Source organism: Notolepis coatsorum (assembly GCF_963971535.1).
Source record: "Notolepis coatsorum genome assembly, chromosome: 1".
Taxonomy (NCBI): domain Eukaryota; kingdom Metazoa; phylum Chordata; class Actinopteri; order Aulopiformes; family Paralepididae; genus Notolepis; species Notolepis coatsorum.
In genome coordinates this window covers 31977355-31998538 of record NC_140165.1, presented here as the reverse complement: position 1 = coordinate 31998538, position 21184 = coordinate 31977355, and the positions used below count along the sequence as shown (strand labels likewise).

At 44.7% G+C, this 21184-nt stretch overlaps 1 protein-coding gene across 1 annotated transcript in view; it reads right to left on the bottom strand.

Annotated features, from left to right (window-relative positions):
• mgat5 (alpha-1,6-mannosylglycoprotein 6-beta-N-acetylglucosaminyltransferase) overlaps nucleotides 1-21184 on the bottom strand; it is a 179464-nt gene that overhangs the window by 23312 nt on the left and 134968 nt on the right. The window contains exon 10 of the mRNA XM_084315112.1: nucleotides 18290-18423. Within this exon, the coding sequence (XP_084171238.1) occupies nucleotides 18290-18423 (134 nt within the window). The remainder of the gene's footprint in view (nucleotides 1-18289; nucleotides 18424-21184) is intronic.

Genomic DNA, 21184 nt, shown 5'->3' with positions numbered 1-21184 from the left:
ACAGAGAGAACAAGCAACACCAGAGAACACCAGAGAACAAGCGACACAAGAGAACAAGCAACACAGAGAGAACAAGCAACACCAGAGAACAAGCAACACAGAGAACAAACAGAGAACAAGCAACACAGAGAGAACAAGCAACACCAGAGAACAAGCAACACAGAGAGAACAAGCAACACCAGAGAACAAGCAACACCAGAGAGAACAAGCAACACACAGAGAACAAGCAACACAGAGAGAACAAACAGAGAACAAGCAACACAAGAGAACAAACCGAGAACAAGCAACACAGAGAACAAGCAACACAGAGAACAAGCAACACAGAGAGAACAAGCAACACCAGAGAACAAGCAACACAAGAGAACAAGCAACACAGAGAGAACAAGCAACACACAGAGAACAAGCAGAGAAGCAACACAAGAGAACAAACAGAGAACAAGCAACACCAGAGAACAAGCAACACATAGAGAACAAGCAACACAGAGAACAAGCAACACAGAGAACAAGCAACGCAGAGAACAAGCAAACGCAGAGAAAGGCCTCTCGCCAGTGTTTGAACCCAACACCTTCTTACCTCCTATAATTCTGTGTGTGTGCGCATTCGTGTGTGTGTGTGTGGAGAAGTCGAGCCCTAATTAGAAGTTGAAATAACGACCCTCTAATACTCTTGAGAGCTGAGTGCAGAGACTTGTGAATTAATAGGGAGCTATTTGTGTGTGTGTGTATGTGTGTGTGTGTGTGTGTGTGTGTGTGTGTGTGTGTGTGTGTGGATTGCTATTGGGAGGTGGAGGAGATATAGAAAGACATTGACAAACACACACACACATGTGTAATACTATGTGTAACGCTACACAGATACACATACTGTATACACCAATACACATGTTCATCAACCCTAATAAGGTATACAGTGTAATTTAAAGGTCCCATGTTTTGCTATTCCTTTCACTATTTGGGCAATGTTACACAATTCCTGTGAGTCTATGGAACACATCTGTACGTTTTTTTTCAAAAGAATTCATTGTTTTGTATTTCTAATCAAGTACTCTAAAGCAGCATTTTTCCACTTCAAGATTTCAAGCTGTTTTGTGCTGGGCTCCGCCCATACTCGCAAAGAGCTTTGAGTGACAGTCACCCACAGTCTGCACTGGCAGACAGAGAGAGATAGACAGGGAGACTAATTAATTTCGCAGCAGGGGGGCATAATCCCACAGGACAATGCATTGGTAACTTGTTTCAAATGAGAATATATACCCCCGTGAATATTATTGCACGGATCGGAATACGTGCGAGAGTGTGCGCTATGATATTTTGCAACAGGTTGACATGAACGCGAGTGCCGACAGAGAGAGCAGAGAACGAGCGAGCGAGAGAGAGGGAGAGAGAGAGAGAGAGAGAGAGAGAGAGAGAGAGAGAGAGAGAGAGAGAGAGAGAGAGAGAGAGAGAGAGAGAGAGAGAGAGAGAGAGAGAGGGGATACGGAACATTTGAACACACTGTAAATCAGGGGTAGGCAATTAAGTTTGGCCGAGGGCCACATTTTTTCCAAGCCAGTGTATGGGGGGGCCGGAAACAAAAACAATGGCTAATTTAATATATTGATAGTGAAAACATTTTAACTCTGTGACAGACCACCTTATAACTAAGACATACATTTGTGGCAGAGGCAGAGAATGGACAAAAAAAACGAGCTGCATAGGTGGGCTAATAAACTGTAAACGACATACACATTTGCACTGAACATTATACCTTTGTCTGTTTGCCATTTTATTATAAAACCAGAGACAAGCACCTCTCTCTTATCGGCCTATCTTACATTACGTGCAACCAATGTGTCTATCTGACGGCCCTTTCTGTGGAGCGCACTGGACTATTGAGAAACAATAGGAATTTTCCATTGGTTCTCCCAGTCCATGTGACCATTTCTAGCATTTCCATTGGCTATATAGTGACAGACATAGATATATGATAAATGGATAGATACAGCGGATTAGATGCAGTCCAGAGAAAACAACCAATCTAGATATTTCAAGATTCTATGCTTTACATCCGCGCATTCTCTGAGAGATGCACTACATTTTTAGATGACAATCGATTCCGATACAATAAAGCAAGTCTTCATCACAAACAAATCCAAAGATATTTAATGTTTTACAAAACATGTGTCTAACAATGTGTCTAATCTGGCCGTCGCTTATCAATGACTTGTTTGCAGTCAACATTGTCGAAACGGATTTTTTTTTTTTTTTTTTTATCGGTTAATTTCCGTTTTATACCATTTTGAAAAGCCCTCGTTTTCTTGAAAGTTTCAGGAAAATATAAAGATTACGTGATAAACGGCATTTACTGGAATATTCTGGAATACACAAAAAACATTGTCATTTTTCCACCTATTTATGAATCGTTTTCAAATAAACGCTAGATTATCGATAGTATAGGGCGGTCAGGTGGCGTAGCGGAGATTGCGCTCATCACCAATGCACGAGGCTGTGGTCTCGACTCCCGGAGTCAGCATTGCCTTGGCTTGGGCTGATCGCTATACTAACTCGTTTGGCTGGGTTAGGGGGAGGGAAGCCGTGGGTGGGAAACTGGCGTTGTGGACAGCGACGCCTACAGGTCAGGTCTGGGCGCTTGCTCAGCGGAGGCAGGACTTGAGGAAGGCAGCGTGACCTCCCACACGTTACACTTCACCAATGAGAGCCGTCGCTGCCAGGTGAGAAGAGAGCCACTGGCTGTCGCCCGACGTGTCGGAGGAAGCGTGCGGATACTTCAGGGTTCCCTTGTACCGACCAGTAGGAGAACATGCGCACAACAACCAGGTAGAGGAGGGGGGGGGGGGAATTGGCACAACGACTAAATTGGGACGGGGAGAAAACAGAGAAAAATCGGAGAAAGAGATAATAAAAATAATAATAATATTATCGATAGTATATGTGTACTTATGCACGCTAGAGAAGCAAGCTGAAAAATCTATTCTCTCATTTCCTGATCAGGGATGGGAAGTAGCACTCCAATAAATAGCATTTATCCATTCGGGTTCTGAATGGTTCTCGGTGAGAGAAGCTTGTGACACACAGACGGAGTGTGGGACGAGGAAGTGGAACGCCATTGGCAAACAAGAAGGTCCTCATCGTGAACACCCACAAACTGTGTTTGTTTAGAAAACCAGACCAACCAACTACAGATTTCTTTATTTTTTATTTTTTTTTAAACGAGCCCATGCTGGTGATCTTGATGAGTTGGTAAACTAACTAACTACTTATCTCCGTCTTCTTTGAAAACCAGACTGTTTATTCCGTTTCCTCAATTAGTGTTAGGACTAGAGCTTGGATTGCAACACTACATTCACACACACACACACACACACACACACACACACACACACACACACACACACACACACACACACACACACACACACACACACACACACACACACACACACACACACACACACACACACACACACACACACACACACACACACACACACACACACACACACGACTATCCTAAGACTGGTAAAATAGATTCCTTACCTCAGATCAGATGTTCTCCAAAAAGATTATTCCAATTCCTGATCGCCATTCCAAATATCGATCGCGTTTATTGATTCAGCGCTGGGTACTGGAAATATGTATTCCACGCTGTTTTCCGGCTCGGCAATCACTTCGATCTCTTCGGATGGCTTGCCGGATAAGTAAAATGAGGAAACTGGATTCCCCCCCCCCCCCCCCCCCCATCAGTCTAATCCAATGGGGTGCAGTTACACAGGGAGACTATAGGGGCCGGTATTTTCCCAATGGAGCTCAGAGAGAGGTTGCTGCACTAACGTGAGACTAGATTGATGAAATATGAATTCAAATCGCTAATAAAAAAATAAAACGCTATATAGCGTTGCTGGCATTCAACGGTCGGCATGAACTAACGACATATAGCGTCGTTGGCACTCAAAGTGTTAATAAATGTCTCGTTGTAATTCCTTATATACCTAATGTAGCGCATCTTCTTGAAGCAGATTCAGCTTTTTTTGCTCTGATTTGACTTCAGTTTAATTGCATTGTTACTGTTCACATGTGTGGTGCCGTCACAGTCATATATAAGTCAAGATAAAGTTTGAATGACTTACTGAACTGGTGTTTTAATTTCACACCACACATAAGCTGGCAGTTACCACATATTGGACTATGATACAGTAGGTTGGACTTATTAGTGACATCACACATGGAACTCAGATTACAAGGAAGTACAGAGAAGCTCTCCCTCTCTAGGTGAAGAATGTGAAAAATTAGCTCTGGTGACCAGTTCTGCACAGATAACAATCTGTACAGTCAAAGTCCCTAAGGCTGTGATCACATTGTATGCCATTTTCTTGCACTCAAGCACAAGGCGCGGCAGTTTACATAGAGAATTGAAAGTGCACAGGGCACAGCGAGTGATACCACTGATCTCAGCCAACGTAACATAAGTCACATACATTAACACTGATTACCGCTGCTACCTCAGCTAACGTAACATAAGTCACATACATTAACACTGATTACCGCTGCTACCTCAGCTAACGTAACATAAGTTACATACATTTAACACTGATTACCGCTGCCACCTCAGCTAACGTAACATAAGTTACATACATTTAACACTGATTACCGCTGCTACCTCAGCTAACGTAACATAAGTTACATACATTTAACACTGATTACCGCTGCCACCTCAGCTAACGTAACATAAGTTACATACATTAACACTGATTACCGCTGCCACCTCAGCTAACGTAACATAAGTTACATACATTAACACTGATTACCGCTGCCACCTCAGCTAACGTAACATAAGTTACATACATTATTTAACACTGATTACCGCTGCCACCTCAGCTAACGTAACATAAGTTACATACATTAACACTGATTACCGCTGCTACCTCAGCTAACGTAACATAAGTTACATACATTAACACTGATTACCGCTGCCACCAAAAAAAAGCCTAAACACTCACCTTGAAGATGTCACTAGAAATAAACCATCATGACACCTTCAGGTGTTTATCCTGTTGAGATACAGGGGCATTTAGTTATTGGCCCTTGGCTTTAAACCTATGGGGTCTAAGGCCTTTTTAAGGGTTTGTGGTTGGCTGGAGGAGGGGATTATGGGGGCGAGGGGCTCAAGGTCAACAGCAGCAGCATAGCAAGACATTCTGCTCCCTGTGTACAAGTGGTCTCTGGGCCCCTCTCCCCTGCCAAGCTGTGCTTCATACACACCTTTTAGTAAAAATCTAAATCTAAAAAATATTTGAATCCAGACCCTCTGAAGGCCTTCCACCAACTCGGGGCCCTGAGTTGGCAAAATCAGCAAGGGATCAAATAATAATATCAGCACAGGAAAGTTAAGAGCAGCACAGGGGAGTTAAGAGCAGCACGGGGGAGTTAAGAGCAGCACAGGGGAGTTAAGAGCAGCACGGGGGAGTTAAGAGCAGCACGGTGGAGTTAAGAGCAACACAGGGGGAGTTAAGAGCAGCACGGGGGAGTTAAGAGCAGCACAGGGGAGTTAAGAGCAGCACAGGGGAGTTAAGAGCAGCACGGGGAGTTAAGAGCAGCACGGGGGAGTTAAGAGCAGCACGGGGGAGTTAAGAGCAACACAGGGGAGTTAAGAGCAGCACAGGGGAGTTAAGAGCAGCACGGGGGAGTTAAGAGCAGAACAGGGGAGTTAAGAGCAGCACAGGGGGAGTTAAGAGCAGCACAGGGGGAGTTAAGAGCAGCACAGGGGAGTTAAGAGCAGAACAGGGGAGTTAAGAGCAGCACAGGGAGTTAAGAGCAGCACAGGGGAGTTAAGAGCAGCACAGGGGAGTTAAGAGCAGCACGGGGGAGTTAAGAGCAGCACGGGGGAGTTAAGAGCAGCACAGGGGAGTTAAGAGCAGCACGGGGAGTTAAGAGCAGAACACGGGAGTTAAGAGCAGCACAGGGGAGTTAAGAGCAGCACGGGGGAGTTAAGAGCAACACAGGGGGAGTTAAGAGCAGCACGGGGGAGTTAAGAGCAGCACAGGGGAGTTAAGAGCAGCACGGGGAGTTAAGAGCAGCACGGGGGAGTTAAGAGCAGCACGGGGGAGTTAAGAGCAGCACGGGGAGTTAAGAGCAGCACAGGGGAGTTAAGAGCAACACAGGGGAGTTAAGAGCAGCACAGGGGAGTTAAGAGCAGCACGGGGGAGTTAAGAGCAGCACGGGGGAGTTAAGAGCAGAACAGGGGAGTTAAGAGCAGCACAGGGGGAGTTAAGAGCAGCACAGGGGAGTTAAGAGCAGCACAGGGGGAGTTAAGAGCAGCACAGGGGAGTTAAGAGCAGAACAGGGGAGTTAAGAGCAGAACAGGGGAGTTAAGAGCAGCACAGGGAGTTAAGAGCAGCACAGGGGAGTTAAGAACAGCACGGGGGAGTTAAGAGCAGCACAGGGGAGTTAAGAGCAGCACGGGGGAGTTAAGAGCAGCACGGGGGAGTTAAGAGCAGCACAGGGGAGTTAAGAGCAGCACGGGGGAGTTAAGAGCAGCACGGGGGAGTTAAGAGCAGCACAGGGGAGTTAAGAGCAGCACGGGGAGTTAAGAGCAGAACACGGGAGTTAAGAGCAGCACAGGGGAGTTAAGAGCAGCACGGGGAGTTAAGAGCAGCACGGGGGAGTTAAGAGCAGCACGGGGAGTTAAGAGCAACAGGGGGAGTTAAGAGCAGCACGGGAGAGTTAAGAGCAGCACAGGGAGTTAAGAGCAGCACGGAGGAGTTAAGAGCAGCACGGGGAGTTAAGAGCAGCACGGGGGAGTTAAGAGCAGCACGGGGGAGTTAAGAGCAGCACAGGGGAGTTAAGAGCACACGGGGGAGTTAAGAGCAGCACGGGGGAGTTAAGAGCAACACGGGGAGTTAAGAGCAGCACGGGGGAGTTAAGAGCAGCACGGGGGAGTTAAGAGTAGCACGGGGGAGTTAAGAGCAACACGGGGAGTTAAGAGCAGCACAGGGGAGTTAAGAGCAACACAGGGGAGTTAAGAGCAGCGCAGGGGAGTTAAGAGCAACACGGGGAGTTAAGAGCAGCACGGGGGAGTTAAGAGCAGCACAGGGGAGTTAAGAGCAACACGGGGAGTTAAGAGCAGCACGGGAGTTAAGATCAGCACGGGGGAGTTAAGAGCAGCACGGGAGAGTTAAGAGCAGCACGGGGGAGTTAAGAGCAGCACAGGGAGTTAAGAGCAGCACAGGGGAGTTAAGAGCAGCACGGGGGAGTTAAGAGCAGCACGGGGGAGTTAAGAGCAACACTGGGGAGTTAAGAGCAGCACGGGGGAGTTAAGAGCAGCACGGGGGAGTTAAGAGCAGCACGGGGGAGTTAAGAGCAGCACAGGGGAGTTAAGAGCAGCACGGGGGAGTTAAGAGCAGCACAGGGGGAGTTAAGAGCAGCACAGGGGAGTTAAGAGCAGCACGGGAGAGTTAAGAGCAGCACAGGGGAGTTAAGAGCAACACGGGGGAGTTAAGAGCAGCACAGGGAGTTAAGAGCAGCACAGGGGAGTTAAGAGCAGCACAGGGGAGTTAAGAGCAACACAGGGGAGTTAAGAGCAGCACGGGAGAGTTAAGAGCAACACAGGGGAGTTAAGAGCAGCACAGGGGAGTTAAGAGCAGCACGGGGGAGTTAAGAGCAGCACGGGGGAGTTAAGAGCAACACGGGGAGTTAAGAGCAGCACGGGGGAGTTAAGAGCAGCACGGGGGAGTTAAGAGCAACACAGGGGAGTTAAGAGCAGCACAGGGGAGTTAAGAGCAGCACGGGGGAGTTAAGAGCAGCACGGGGGAGTTAAGAGCAACACGGGGAGTTAAGAGCAGCACGGGAGTTAAGAGCAGCACAGGGGAGTTAAGAGCAGCACGGGGGAGTTAAGAGCAGCACAGGGGAGTTAAGAGCAGCACGGTGGCGTTAAGAGCAGCACGGGGAGTTAAGAGCAGCACAGGGGAGTTAAGAGCAACACAGGGGGAGTTAAGAGCAACACAGGGAGTTAAGAGCAACACAGGGGGAGTTAAGAGCAACACAGGGGAGTTAAGAGCAGCACAGGGGAGTTAAGAGCAACACAGGGGGAGTTAAGAGCAACACAGGGAGTTAAGAGCAGCACAGGGAGTTAAGAGCAACACAGGGGGAGTTAAGAGCAACACAGGGGGAGTTAAGAGCAACACAGGGGAGTTAAGAGCAGCACAGGGGAGTTAAGAGCAACACAAGGAGTTAAGAGCAGCACGGGGGAGTTAAGAGCAGCACGGGGAGTTAAGAGCAGCACGGGTTATAAAGTGCTTCAAGCGAGGGAGGAGAAGGAAGAGGACGGGGGGGGGGTTATGGCGTTGTAAATCAAAGGGAATTTGTAAACCTTAGCTAGGAGAGAAAACTAGGTGGCTTCTGCTTTGTGTCGACAGGAGGATGAAGGATGAGTGTCCTGGGAGAGAGGGATGGAGGGAGAGAGGGATGGAGGGATGGGAAGTAGCACTCCAATAAATAGCATTTATCCTTTCAGGTTCTGAATGGTTCTCAGTGAGAGAAGCTTGTGACACACAGACGGAGTGTGGGACGAGGAAGTGGAACGCCATTGGCAAACAAGAAGGTCCTCATCGTGAACACCCACAAACTGTGTTTGTTTAGAAAAAACCAGACGAACCAACTACAGATTTATTTATTTTTTATTTTTTTTTAAACGAGCCCATGCTGGTGATCTTGATGAGTTGGTAAACTAACTAACTACTTATCTCCGTCTTCTTTGAAAACCAGACTGTTTATTCCGTTTCCTCAATTAGTGTTAGGACTAGAGCTTGGATTGCAACACTACATTCTCACACACACACACACACACACACACACACACACACACGCACACACACACATAGAGGAAAGATTTGATAAAGATTAAGACTTCAGTCTCTCAGTCTTCTCAGTGAACATCTTGTTTGGTCTTACATTCCTCTAATGTTACCAGACCAGCAGCATTTTTGTGTGGATGTCTGGGGAAACACCTACAGAATCACCCGACAAACAGTATGCACATGAAAAGCAATGCAGATAGTATTTAATGTAGGTTATCGTGAGCACACCAATGCACTGTTAAAAGTCATATGATCTGAAATCCATGGACCTACAACAGTACAAATAATGTACAAAGCAAGAAACGGTTTACTTCCTGGCAACATCCAAAATATGTTCTTGGATAGAGAGAGCGGCTATGATTTAAGAGGGAAATGTAATTTAAAACAGCTGTGTGATCGCACTACTCTAGATTGGATGATGAAATTAAACAAAAAAAATGACACAGTTCAAAATTAAATGCAAAAGACTGATTCTAGAAAGGTTCAGTAAAGAGGAGGGAGCTTGTAACTCATTAATGGAGATGTTGAAATGAATTACTCGTCTTGTATTCATTTTAGGGCTGGGACTTTATCGCATTAATTTCGATTAATTAACTACAGAAAGAATTAAAAAGTTAAAAAAATGTATGCATTTAATGATGATTTTTCTTTATTGTGTAAGAATGTTACCTTTCAAAGGAGACCAGACTCATGCATGTGCTATAAGTATAAAGTATAATAAATCGCAAATGACTTATTTTCTTAGTCTGGTTTGTTCATAAAGAATTCATTGATTCACTCATATACCAAAATTCACTTGAATTGAAATTTTTTGCTTTTCGCATCAAATTGATATGCGATTAAAATGTGATTAATTTCAATTACTTAACTATAAAGTCTCGAATTAATTTGATAAAAAAAAAGTATAGAGTCCCACCACTAATTCATTTGTTTCGGTATTTGTTCTGATCTAGTCAGTATACAGTATACATTTTGCTTTGTAAACCTATTGGATGGACAGCAGCCTAATAATTGTACATTAACTTATTATTCATTAACAGTAATGATTGTATAATTGATTTGATCGATTGATTGATCGTCAAGTGATTTTGTGTGTGGATGATTTTGTTGGAATGTGTATCCTATATGTAGTCCTATCTCAGGGCTAATGATGAAGTGGTTGATATGGCGAAATACTGAAAATAAGAACAATGACGATGCAATCGTCAAGGCTTCAAATCCACGCAAAGGAAAACACACTACAATTTGCATGGACATTGGTTGCAAGATAAGAGGTCTGGTCCATAAATATTTGGACATCAACACAATTTTCACCATTTCGGCTCTGTACACAACCACAATAGATTTGAAATGAAGCGATTCAGACAATATGGAAGATGAAAGCCCTTGAGTGTTGTGTGAAATAAGAGTGAATGTCTGAGGAAAGGTTCAAGAAATTCTGGAAAGGGCTAGGTAGGTCATGTGTTGGGTGTACATAATTTTCTTTAGTCAGAATGCAAATACAATGTTAATTGGAAAAGGTTACATCTGCAGATTTAACAGAGTACCTGTAATAATATGACCCACTCTTTTACTAACGCCTTCATAATAATGAGGATGAGGAAAAAGCTAGAAGCCATCCTGGAGAACCCCTCTCACCCGCTCTATGAGGAGCTAGCCAGAATGAAGAGCACGTTCAGCCAAAGACTCATCCCGATTCTATTAACGCCACTATTTTTTTTACCTCACGATTAACTTTTAAGATTTTTTATTTATTTTTTGCTAGACTTCACTCAGGTGTATTATTGATGCTCTCATTGATACTATGTTTGTTTCTGAAGTGTGTGTGTGTGCGTGTGTGTGTGTGTGTGTGTGTGTGTGTGTGTGTGTGTGTGTGTGTGTGTGTGAGATATATAGAGAGAGGGGGGTGAGAGAGATGAGGAAGGGGCAAGAGAGAAAGAGAGTTGGGAGAGTGTGTGTGTGTGAGAGAGAGAGAGGGGGGGGGGGTGTGTGATTACTCAGCCCTTGTGTGGGTGAATGTAACAAGTTCCTAACGTTTTCTTCTCCCTATTATTTCATGCACACTTTATTCATTGTTTTAAATTATTATTTTCTTTTAAGTTATTTTGTGCAAATTTGGAATGCATGAGGGTCATCCCTTTGTGTTAAATGGCTGCATAAAGCAAGCATGTGTTGACTCTCATGTTGATAAGAGTATTAAAACTTGGAACTTGAAAAAGATCCGTTTAAGGTAGAAAAAATAAAAATAAACGAAAATGCAATTAAATTGCGATTAATCGCTTGTTAACTATGGACAATCATGCGATTAATAGAGTTAAATATTTTAATCGATTGACAGCACTAATTTGTAATTTTTATATTATATTTGTATTTTATATTGTATCTATCTATAGTGTATATAGATACTGGACTGTATAAGACTGTACAGCTCTGCATCCCCCCCCCCCCCCCCCCCAACATGCTGCCTTGACACCCGAATTTCCCCAAGAGGATTAATAAAGGATCATCTTATCTTATCTTATGTGCTGGAACGCTGTTACAGTGGTTTGTTATTTGCTTGCAGGGCTTCCTCTCTTTAAGTCTCTCATGCTTTTCCTCACACACACTGAAATCCTTCCAATAACTCTCAGACTGTCAAATCAGACTGCTTTATCATCTGATAAAGTCCCTGGCTTCTACAGCATACAGTCAGGTACATAAGTATTTGGACATTCACACAATTGTGGCTCTGTACACAACGGAATTGAAACGGAAAAAAAATCAAGAAGTGCAGACTTTCAGCTTCAGGTAAAAAGTGTAGGAATTACAACAGTTTCTACATGAACCCCCCCCCCCACCCACAGACACACATTTTAGGACCCAAGAGTAATTGGACAAACTAACAATCGTAAATCAAATCATCACTTTTAATATGTGCTTGGAAATCCTTTGCAGTCGATGACCTAAATCCATAGACATCACCAGACACTGGGTTTCATCGCTGGTTAATTTCAAATCTATTGTGGTTCTGTACAAAGCCGAAATGATTGAAAACACAAGAGAAGAGAAGAGAAGAGAGAGAGAGAGAGAGAGAGAGAGAGAGAGAGGTGTAGATCAGTCCCTCTGGTAATCACTCAGAAGGTTCCCGGTTCGATTCCCGACACTTAACCCCTAACTGCTCCCGATGAGCAGGTTGGCACCTTGCATGGTTGCCTCCGCTGTCTGTGTGTGAATGTGTGAAAGTGTGAATGGGCTTTGGATAAAAGCGCTATATAACTGCAGTCCATTCCAGACAGAGAGAGTGAAGGCAGACTAGTCACTCGCCCCTCCCTCGCTCACTCATACCTCTCTGGTGCTCCAAATGGGTTGCCATGGAAACAGCTCCTTGAGAGGTCTGGCTTTTTCAGTCTGGGCCTTACATCAACAAACTAACTACATCAAGACCTACGATCTCTGGCTCTACATTATATCCATTCCTGCTGCTAAAAGCTAGTCTGTGGTTATGTCCATAATGCATATATTTATTATCGATTACAGGGTGTATATTGTATTATAAGCTCTTATAACAACCTTACAAGCAATCAATGACACCTACAGTTATAATTAAATAAAATGTGTTAGTCTTAGTCTCATCATAGTTCTATATGAATATGTTAGATAACCACACAGCTAAGTAGTCGCATCATAGTATATATATGTTAACCTTATTTAATTAAATTACATTTCAAACCTTTATTTAAACTCAAAAAGGCAACTGAGGCGGCGGCTGGGTGGCGCACCGGACATTGCGCTCGTCACCAACGCAAGAGACACCGGGTTCGACTCCGGCTGTCGGCGTTGCCTCCGGCTTTGGCCGGCCGTCATACTAACTCAATTGGCAGAGTCAGCGGGTGGAAGTCGATGGGTGGTAATCTGGACGTTGTGGACAGCGACTCCTACAGGTCGGTTGGGGGACGCCTGCACAGCAGACAGGAAAATGGCGGGGGTAGTGTGAGCCTCCCACACGTTACACCTCGCCGAATGAGAGTCCACGCTGGCAGGTGAAAAGATGTGACAGGCTGCCTCCACATGTATCGGAGGGGACATGTGATGCAAGGCTTCTATCCTCCCTACAACCGACCAGTGGGGGGCATATGCGAGCAACATTCAAGACAGGGGAGGGGAGAATTGGCACGGCTAAATTGGGATGGGAGAAAATTTAAAAAGGAGAAAAAGTGGATACAAAAAAAAAGGCAACTGAGGTTTCCCTGATTTACAGTCACGTCGAGTGTACATACAGAAATAAGCATAAAACATCAAAGTAATAAAAGCGTCCCAAAATCATTTGTCCTTGAAAGTAAAATTAGTAATAGTAGATTAGATGTTCTTTATTGTCCATAACAGAAATTCCTTTTATTTGTCATATTTATTTATGTATTAGTAATATTAGTAATAGTGATAGTAATATTAGTAAAAGTAATAAATTATTATAAATTATATTATTATAATATCTATTGTTCAACTACAACACTGAACTGTTGGTCTGCACTGCTGCAGCTGCATTTATGGACGTCAGATTATTGTGTTGAGCGGATATCTTGGTTTTTAAACAAGATGGAGCAAAGCAGTTTGGTGTTCTGTACAGTATGTGTCAGAATGTGTTCCGTTTGACTGTAGCCACTACTAAGCATCAGCTGGCAGCAGCTCTAGGCTACAAGTGACCAAGCAGCTGCCAAGACAGCAGAGTTGTGAAGGGACTATCTTACTGAACGCCAGCACCGACACCAGCATCTCAAGAGTTTGCAACACTACTATCACCGACATCCAAGAAGGGAGATCCCCCCTCGAACGGCCCTTCTAAGGTTTCTCTCCTCCCCATTGCCTGTGGTGCATTTTTTCCTATTGCTAGGTTTTTCCTTACCTTCGCGTGGGGTATGTCTGGGAGTGTTGCATTTATTTGATTTATAATATATTTTTTGGACTTTATGGTGTTTTTGTTTTGTTCTTGATTTATTGTGATGTTTCTTCTTGATTTGTTTAAAGAAGACGTGTCCGGCCCATGGGGACATTAACGTGTGTCGTCGGGCCTTACAAATAAATTGTATTTGATTTGATTTGATTCTAGAGGAGAGCAGCTGATTCAGGACCAATGTCAAGGGAGCCTCTGCTATGTCATCCATTTTCAACTGTAAGGTCAAACTAATTGGAGATTGATGGCGGTCAGGTGGCGTAGCGGAGATTGCGCTCGTCACCAATGCAAGAGGCTGCGGTCTCGACTCCCGGAGTCAGCATTGCCTTGGCTTGGGCTGATCGTCATACTAACTCGTTTGGCTGAGTTAGGGGGAGGGACGTCATGGGTGGGAATCTGGCGTTGTGGACAGCGACGCCTACAGGTCAGGTCTGGGCGCTTGCTCAGCGGAGGCAGGACTTGATGAAGGCAGCGTGACCTCCCACGCGTTACGCTTCACCAATGAGAGTCCTCGCTGCCAGGTGAAAAAAGAGTCACTGGCTGTCGCCGCGCGTGTCGGATGAAGCGTGCGGATGACTTCAGGGTTCCCTTGTACCGACCAGTAGGAGAACATGCGCACAACAACCAGGCAGGGGAGGGGGGGAATTGGCACAACGACTAAAATTGGGACGGGGAGAAAAACAGAGAAAAATCGGAGAAAGAGAGGATTAAAAAAAGAAAAAAACTAATTGGAGATCGGAAATTTGAGAAATCGTAGCAAACCTTTTCACTGTCAACACCAATTCAAAGTTCTGAACTTAAAGTACATGTATGGGCTAAAGAGCATTAGCTTGGGGTCATTAGATGTTTGTCTAGAGAACTTAGAGTCTTCCATGTGTCTTTGTTTTGATTTCTGTTCATGTAAAATCTGATGTTAAAGGTAGAATCTGTAAAGCCATCAAACAGTGACCTCTAGACAGAACAGCCTCTAGACAGAACAGCCTCTAGACAGAACAACCTCTAGTCTAGACAGAACAGCCTCTAGACAGAACAGCCTCTAGACAGAACAGCCTCTAGACAGAACAACCTCTAGACAGAACAGCCTCTAGACAGAACAGCCTCTAGACAGAACAGCCTCTAGACAGAACAGCCTCTAGACAGAACAGCCTCTAGACAGAACAGCCACTAGACAGAACAACCTCTAGACAGAACAGCCTCTAGACAGAACAGCCTCTAGTCTAGACAGAACAGCCTCTAGACAGAACAGCCTCTAGACAGAACAGCCTCTAGACAGAACAGCCTCTAGACAGAACAACCTCTAGTCAGAACACGTTGCGGCGCATTTGCCCTCGTCTGACGGCGTCCCGCTGTTTTAGTGTCTCTGAACCAATACATCAGTTGAAAGCTACAGTAAGATAGGCCACTGTTTGATTGACACCTCTATTGATTGATATCTCACATGAGGGATATTTCTCAGTGTATAAATGTTTTCTTTATTTTGGGCGGCTACATGGCGTAGTGGGCAAGGCGCTCGCCACGAATGCGGAGACGCTGGGCTCGCCTGTTCGAGCCCAGTGCTCCACATTGCTTTCAGTTTAGCTGGTCGTCCGCACTAATACACATTGGCAGTATTAGGGGGTGGGAAACTGATGGATGGGGATCGGGCGTTGTGGACAGCGACTCCGACAGGTCGGTTGGTGCGCCTGCGCAATAGAATCAGGAAGTGTCGGGGGCAGCGTGAGCCTCCCACGCGTTACTCCTCGCCACTGAGAGATCGAGCTGCGCAGGTGAAAAGATGCGACTGCTGTTACCTCAAGTACCGGAGGGGACTTGTGCTATGTATGACTTAGTCCACATTGCAGCCGGCTTGTGGGAGGCAAGAAACAGCGTTCGTGACAGGGGAGGGTTGAATTGGATGATACGAAAATTGGGATGGGAGAAAATATAGAAAATGGGAGAAAAAGTGGATAAAAAAAAAATGTTTTCTTTATTTTCTCTGCTGAAAGGTCTAGACTCTACATCTGCTGCGCATGCATACATATAAGGTACACAACAAATTTGTAAAACACTAATTCTCTGTGGTATTGTTATCAACTTTGGACCTGTACTAGATATTGTAAGACTTCAGGCTATGGCCCCATTGTGTTTTCCAGCCAATACCTTTAAGAGGCATCCGTTTGCAAAATAATTCAGACGCAAGTATATATATATATAAAATAAGTTATTTCAGTGTTCAAAACTCTGTAACTCTATTACAGTAGCACTCAACTCTACAACTAAGTGATTCTTAGAAAGAAATCTGAATTTTTCCTTTCAAAAGAGGCCAGACTCATGCATGTGCTATAAATGGTTCAAGAATAGCTTTCAAATTACTTTTGGGTATGCAATCGACAGGCGTTTTATGCTAAATTTGTGTTAAGAGGTTAATAAAAACAACACTTGGTTCCCCACTGTCTTTGAATCGCACAGGTGAAAACTAACTGGTGGCTACTTTAACTGTAAACCATGAAAACCATTTGAATGTCCTGGAAGAGAACGATCAGTGGAAATCCTGATGCTGTGCTCAATGAGCTGAGTTTGAACTGGATCAACACATTGATTGCAGACAGATGGTTGGGCTCACACACACACGCAGAGAGAGAGAGCGAGAGCGAGAGCGAGAGCGAGAGCGAGAGAGAGAGAGAGAGAGAGAGAGAGAGAGAGAATATATACCCGGATATACCAGCTACAACAAACAGATGGTGTGTGTGTGTGTGTGAGTGTGTGTGTGTGTGTGTCCTCAGCACCTCAGACCAGTCATAACCTGCCTCGTCCACATCAACCAAGTCAAATTATGGAGCAGAGCACAAGATGGGGAATGTAATTAGTTAAAAGAATGCCTCCGTGACCAATCGATGGTCAAACTAGAAAGACTACAGTTCAATGTCATACTGTGTTGCACACAAACTCTTCTCCCACAGCCAAATGTTTTTGGTTATTGGTGACTTCACACCCTACCGCTCAACGCCTATGTGAGTCTGTTGTCGTGGATATCAAATGTCCCCCCTCCCATCACCATTTTCCCCTATCCTGTATGTCCCCCCCACTCGTTTGACCTATCATATGAGGGTTCCCCCCCCCGTTTCACTATAAAGGGCTCCTCCCGACAACAATCGGTCTTCTTTACCTGGGTCATTTCAGCTGGTCACCTGGGCCAGAAGCCTCAGCCATGTATCTAACTATCTTGTATATATTTCTATCTGTCTGGCTAATAAACCTTATTAACCGGATCTCAATTGACTGAGCACGTTCTTCATGATATCCACAATATCCTACACTGTCCATTCAGCGGCACGGGAGAAGGGTCATGCTGTTCCCATTATTATCATATTTCAAGGATTTGGACAATAATTCACCCCACGGAAGGTAGCAGAATGAGAAAGGAAAGACAGACCGTTGTTGACAGCAAACCCCGTTTCTGTCTCTCTCTCTGGAGCGCATAGCCAAGTGGATAGCAAGAGAGATAGAATGGAGCCTTATTCAGTTAGTTTATTTTCTTAAACCTTTTAAAGACTTTCTCTCCTTCATTTTACTCTGTATTAGACCGTTGTTTATGTAAATAAACTATCCTTTTTTATATAACAGTCCGAGACGGTGTATGTTTGTTCCAAATGCTCTGGGATATAGATAGTGCTGTCTCAGCAAGTAAGCCGTGGGAGTACGAATTGCCTCGATGAAAAAGAAACGCAACGCAGAGGATCGAGAGATAACACGGACGGAGGCGATGAATAATAATAATAATAAATCAAATTTATACAGCGCCTTTCAAGAAACCCAAGGTCGCTTTACAATCAAGAGGGCTAGGGAAAGGGGGCAATAGGGGGGAACGTGGGGGGGGGGGGGGTGAGGGCAGGTAAGGGATAATGAACCTAATCTAATCTAAACTAACTAATGGGGAAAAGCCTTGGTGAAGAGGTCTGTTTTGAGAGCAGTTTTGAAGGTGTCCAGGATTGGGACGTTGCGGATTTCAGGGGGGAGATGAAGGCTGATAACGACGACCGACACCAGAATCTAACAGCCATGAGCCATTTTGAGAAGTTTACCTTTTTCTGAACTGACTTTCTTCAGTTTATTTGGTGTTTAAGACACATTTTCAGATACAGCCTATGGTAGTGATGAATCTGCAGAAAATAATTAAATATTTCAGGTTTTTGGTAAAATGATTATGATTGTGTGTGTGTGTGTGTGTGTGTGTGTGTGTGTGTGTGTGTGTGTGTGTGTGTGTGTGTGTGTGTGTGTGTGTGTGTGTGTGTGTGTGTGTGTGCGTGTGTGTGTGTGTGTGTGTGGCCAAACAACAGTTTCTGCTGGAAGAAGTAGTAATAATAATAATAATAATAATAATAATAATAATAGTACTTAATAATAATGTGTTTGGCCAGTCTTTAAATGTCCCAGTATTGAAGCCTGAATATTTGAAGCTTATACATGCATAATTCAATTAGCAGATTCAAATAAGGCATTTAAAAGTGTGAGTGTGTATGTGTGTATGTACCTTCCAGAAGTTGTCCACCTTGCCGTAGACCAGTGACTGGTTCTGCCTCTTGATGTCGTCAATGTGCTGGATGTCGCTGGCGTTGAAGTGCTGTTCCACCACGAAACCCAGGAAGCTGTTGTCTGGGGTGTGAGCTGCAGAGAGGAGAACAATAAACCCAGGAAGCTGTTGTCTGGGCTGTGAGCTGCAGAGAGAACAACACCAAAATACGATTCTACTGCCACTTTGCGCACACTACACCCACACTGTGACTATTACACTGTGAATATTTATTTTTTAATTAAATCATTTAATTGTCGCTTATGCTGCTATTTTTATTGCTTTCTTTTTTGTCCTAATTTCTCGATGACGCTGCTGCAAGGCAGAGGAGCCAAGAACAAAAGGAGTTTCACTCCTCTATGCTACAGCATACAGTGTATGAAGATGTGACAATACAATCTGAATCTGAACCTCAATCAGCGCAGGCATCATAATGTAACACAACCTCGACCCGGACTATATTATGTTTCCAACACGGTGGTGGATTCTGACTCGGATGTTGTCAGGGAGACTGTTGCTTTGGATCACAAGTGAGTTGAGCTCTTCTGAATGTTCTCAGCTGCAACTCGATCCAAAAATGACCTCAGAAAGAGCCACTACGTCTTCTTGAACTTAAAAATGACGCTGAGAGACATGTTGTTCTCCTCAGAACCCGCTCTGTGTCTCGAAGGCGCTTGCACATCATCCAAGGGTAATTAAATTAAACAAAAGCAAAAATAAATAAAAAGAGCTAAATGTCAGCAGTGGTTTCACAGAGATGCAGGAGCCAGTGATGATGTCAACATGAAGACGAGACAGAGACATATCAGCGAGACGAGGACACAGCTAGCCCGAATCTGTCAAGCTGTACAAATGTGGCAGCAATCAACCTCACAATAACCTCACACCATGTCCTCATTGGCCAATTGGCAGATGGTTGCTATGGGAACCAGTAGGCCAGCAGGTCAAGTGGGCAGCCTTGAATTGGCAGTACTTCTCCCTCCTACCATCTGCCACTAAAAACCCAAATCTCAAGATAAGGATTTGAGGGCTTTTTCTCAAAAAAGAAAGCAGGATCAGGGCTTGCAGGCCTGAGGACGATTAAGGGGATAATTAATATACTGTAACACCACCGTGTGATAACAAACTTCCTCTGTTCTGTGAGTTATTACAATCCTCCCTGCTATACACACTGCCACTGCAGATATGTAGGATATAATGTGATATAATATAGAAGAGCAGTACCGGAGACAGCCTGAAGAGGGCCCGGTGCCGAGACAACAGGCTGCAATGGCTCCTGTCTTACCGCAGAAGTCCATCATCGGAAGAGATGATTCACCTGCTTCTTTAGACGTGAAGCAGCAGGTGATCCCTAACTCACCCTGGTAACTCACTCACGGTTAGTCACTCTGGCTGACAGGAAATGCGCAGAAATAGGCGGGTGATAGTCAAATAAGTGATGATACTCATTTAAATTACAACCATGGGCGGTGAGTTATGCGTCATTGTTGCCATATTGGCGGCAAATGCATGCTATGCCATGAGAATACTATGAATACAGCTGCCATGACCTGACGGTGATTAATAACACCTGTCAAGCCGTAAGCCAACAGTGTTAGTTAAGGAAACAAAGTGAGGCTAGGCTAAACCTGGGCTAAACCTGGGCTTCAGGTAAAATTCCGGTGTTCCTTTATTAATCCCCTTGGGGAAACGCAGGTGCCATAGCAGCCTGGGGGAGGGGAGGTACACTCTGGAGCGTAACAGTAAGAAGCATTTTGTATAAAAGTATTCTGTACTTCTGTATGACAACTATTAAAGAAACTTGAAACTTGAAACCCAGGGGAGTTTGTTGGAATGTGACTTTTCTTCTTTCCAACATTACTCAACCACCCCAGCCAGCATGTCAAGGTCTCTAGATGTTTCAAATACATTGGCTTAACATTAGAGCAGCGGGCCTAGAGCCCTTCCCGTGGAATGTGGAGCAGTCAAACAACCCGACAGAACAAAGCCTTCTCTCCCTGGCCTTCTGCGTGTGTGTGTGTGTTCTTCTCTCGCAGCCTGTATAATCTAATGTAGGCTGCGCAGAATATTTGTGTGGTTTTCGGAGCAGAAAAGGTCCATGGGAGTTTAATGTAATTTCATGGTTTGAGTTGTAAGGTACAGGCTTCTCCTAGAGACAGAGAGTAGTGCAAGACAAGTCTTCTCCTCAGCCTAGAGACAGAGAGTAGTGCAAGACAAGTCTTCTCCTCAGCCTAGAGACAGAGAGTAGTGCAAGACAAGTCTTCTCCTGAGCCTAGAGACAGAGAGTAGTGCAGGACAAGTCTTCTCCTGAGCCTAGAGACAGAGAGTAGTGCAAGACAAGTCTTCTCCTCAGCCTAGAGACAGAGAGTAGTGCAAGACAAGTCTTCTCCTGAGCCTAGAGACAGAGAGTAGTGCAGGACAAGTCTTCTCCTGAGCCTAGAGACAGAGAGTAGTGCAGGACAAGTCTTCTCCTCAGCCTAGAGACAGAGAGTAGTGCAGGACAAGTCTTCTCCTGAGCCTAGAGACAGAGAGTAGTGCAGGACAAGTCTTCTCCTGAGCCTAGAGACAGAGTAGTGCAGGACAAGTCTTCTCCTCAGCCTAGAGACAGAGTAGTGCAAGACAAGTCTTCTCCTCAGCCTAGAGACAGAGAGTAGTGCAAGACAAGTCTTCTCCTCAGCCTAGAGACAGAGTAGTGCAAGACAAGTCTTCTCCTCAGCCTAGAGACAGAGAGTAGTGTAAGACAAGTCTTCTCCTGAGCCTAGAGACAGAGTAGTGCAGGACAAGTCTTCTCCTCAGCCTAGAGACAGAGTAGTGCAGGACAAGTCTTCTCCTCAGCCTAGAGACAGAGTAGTGCAG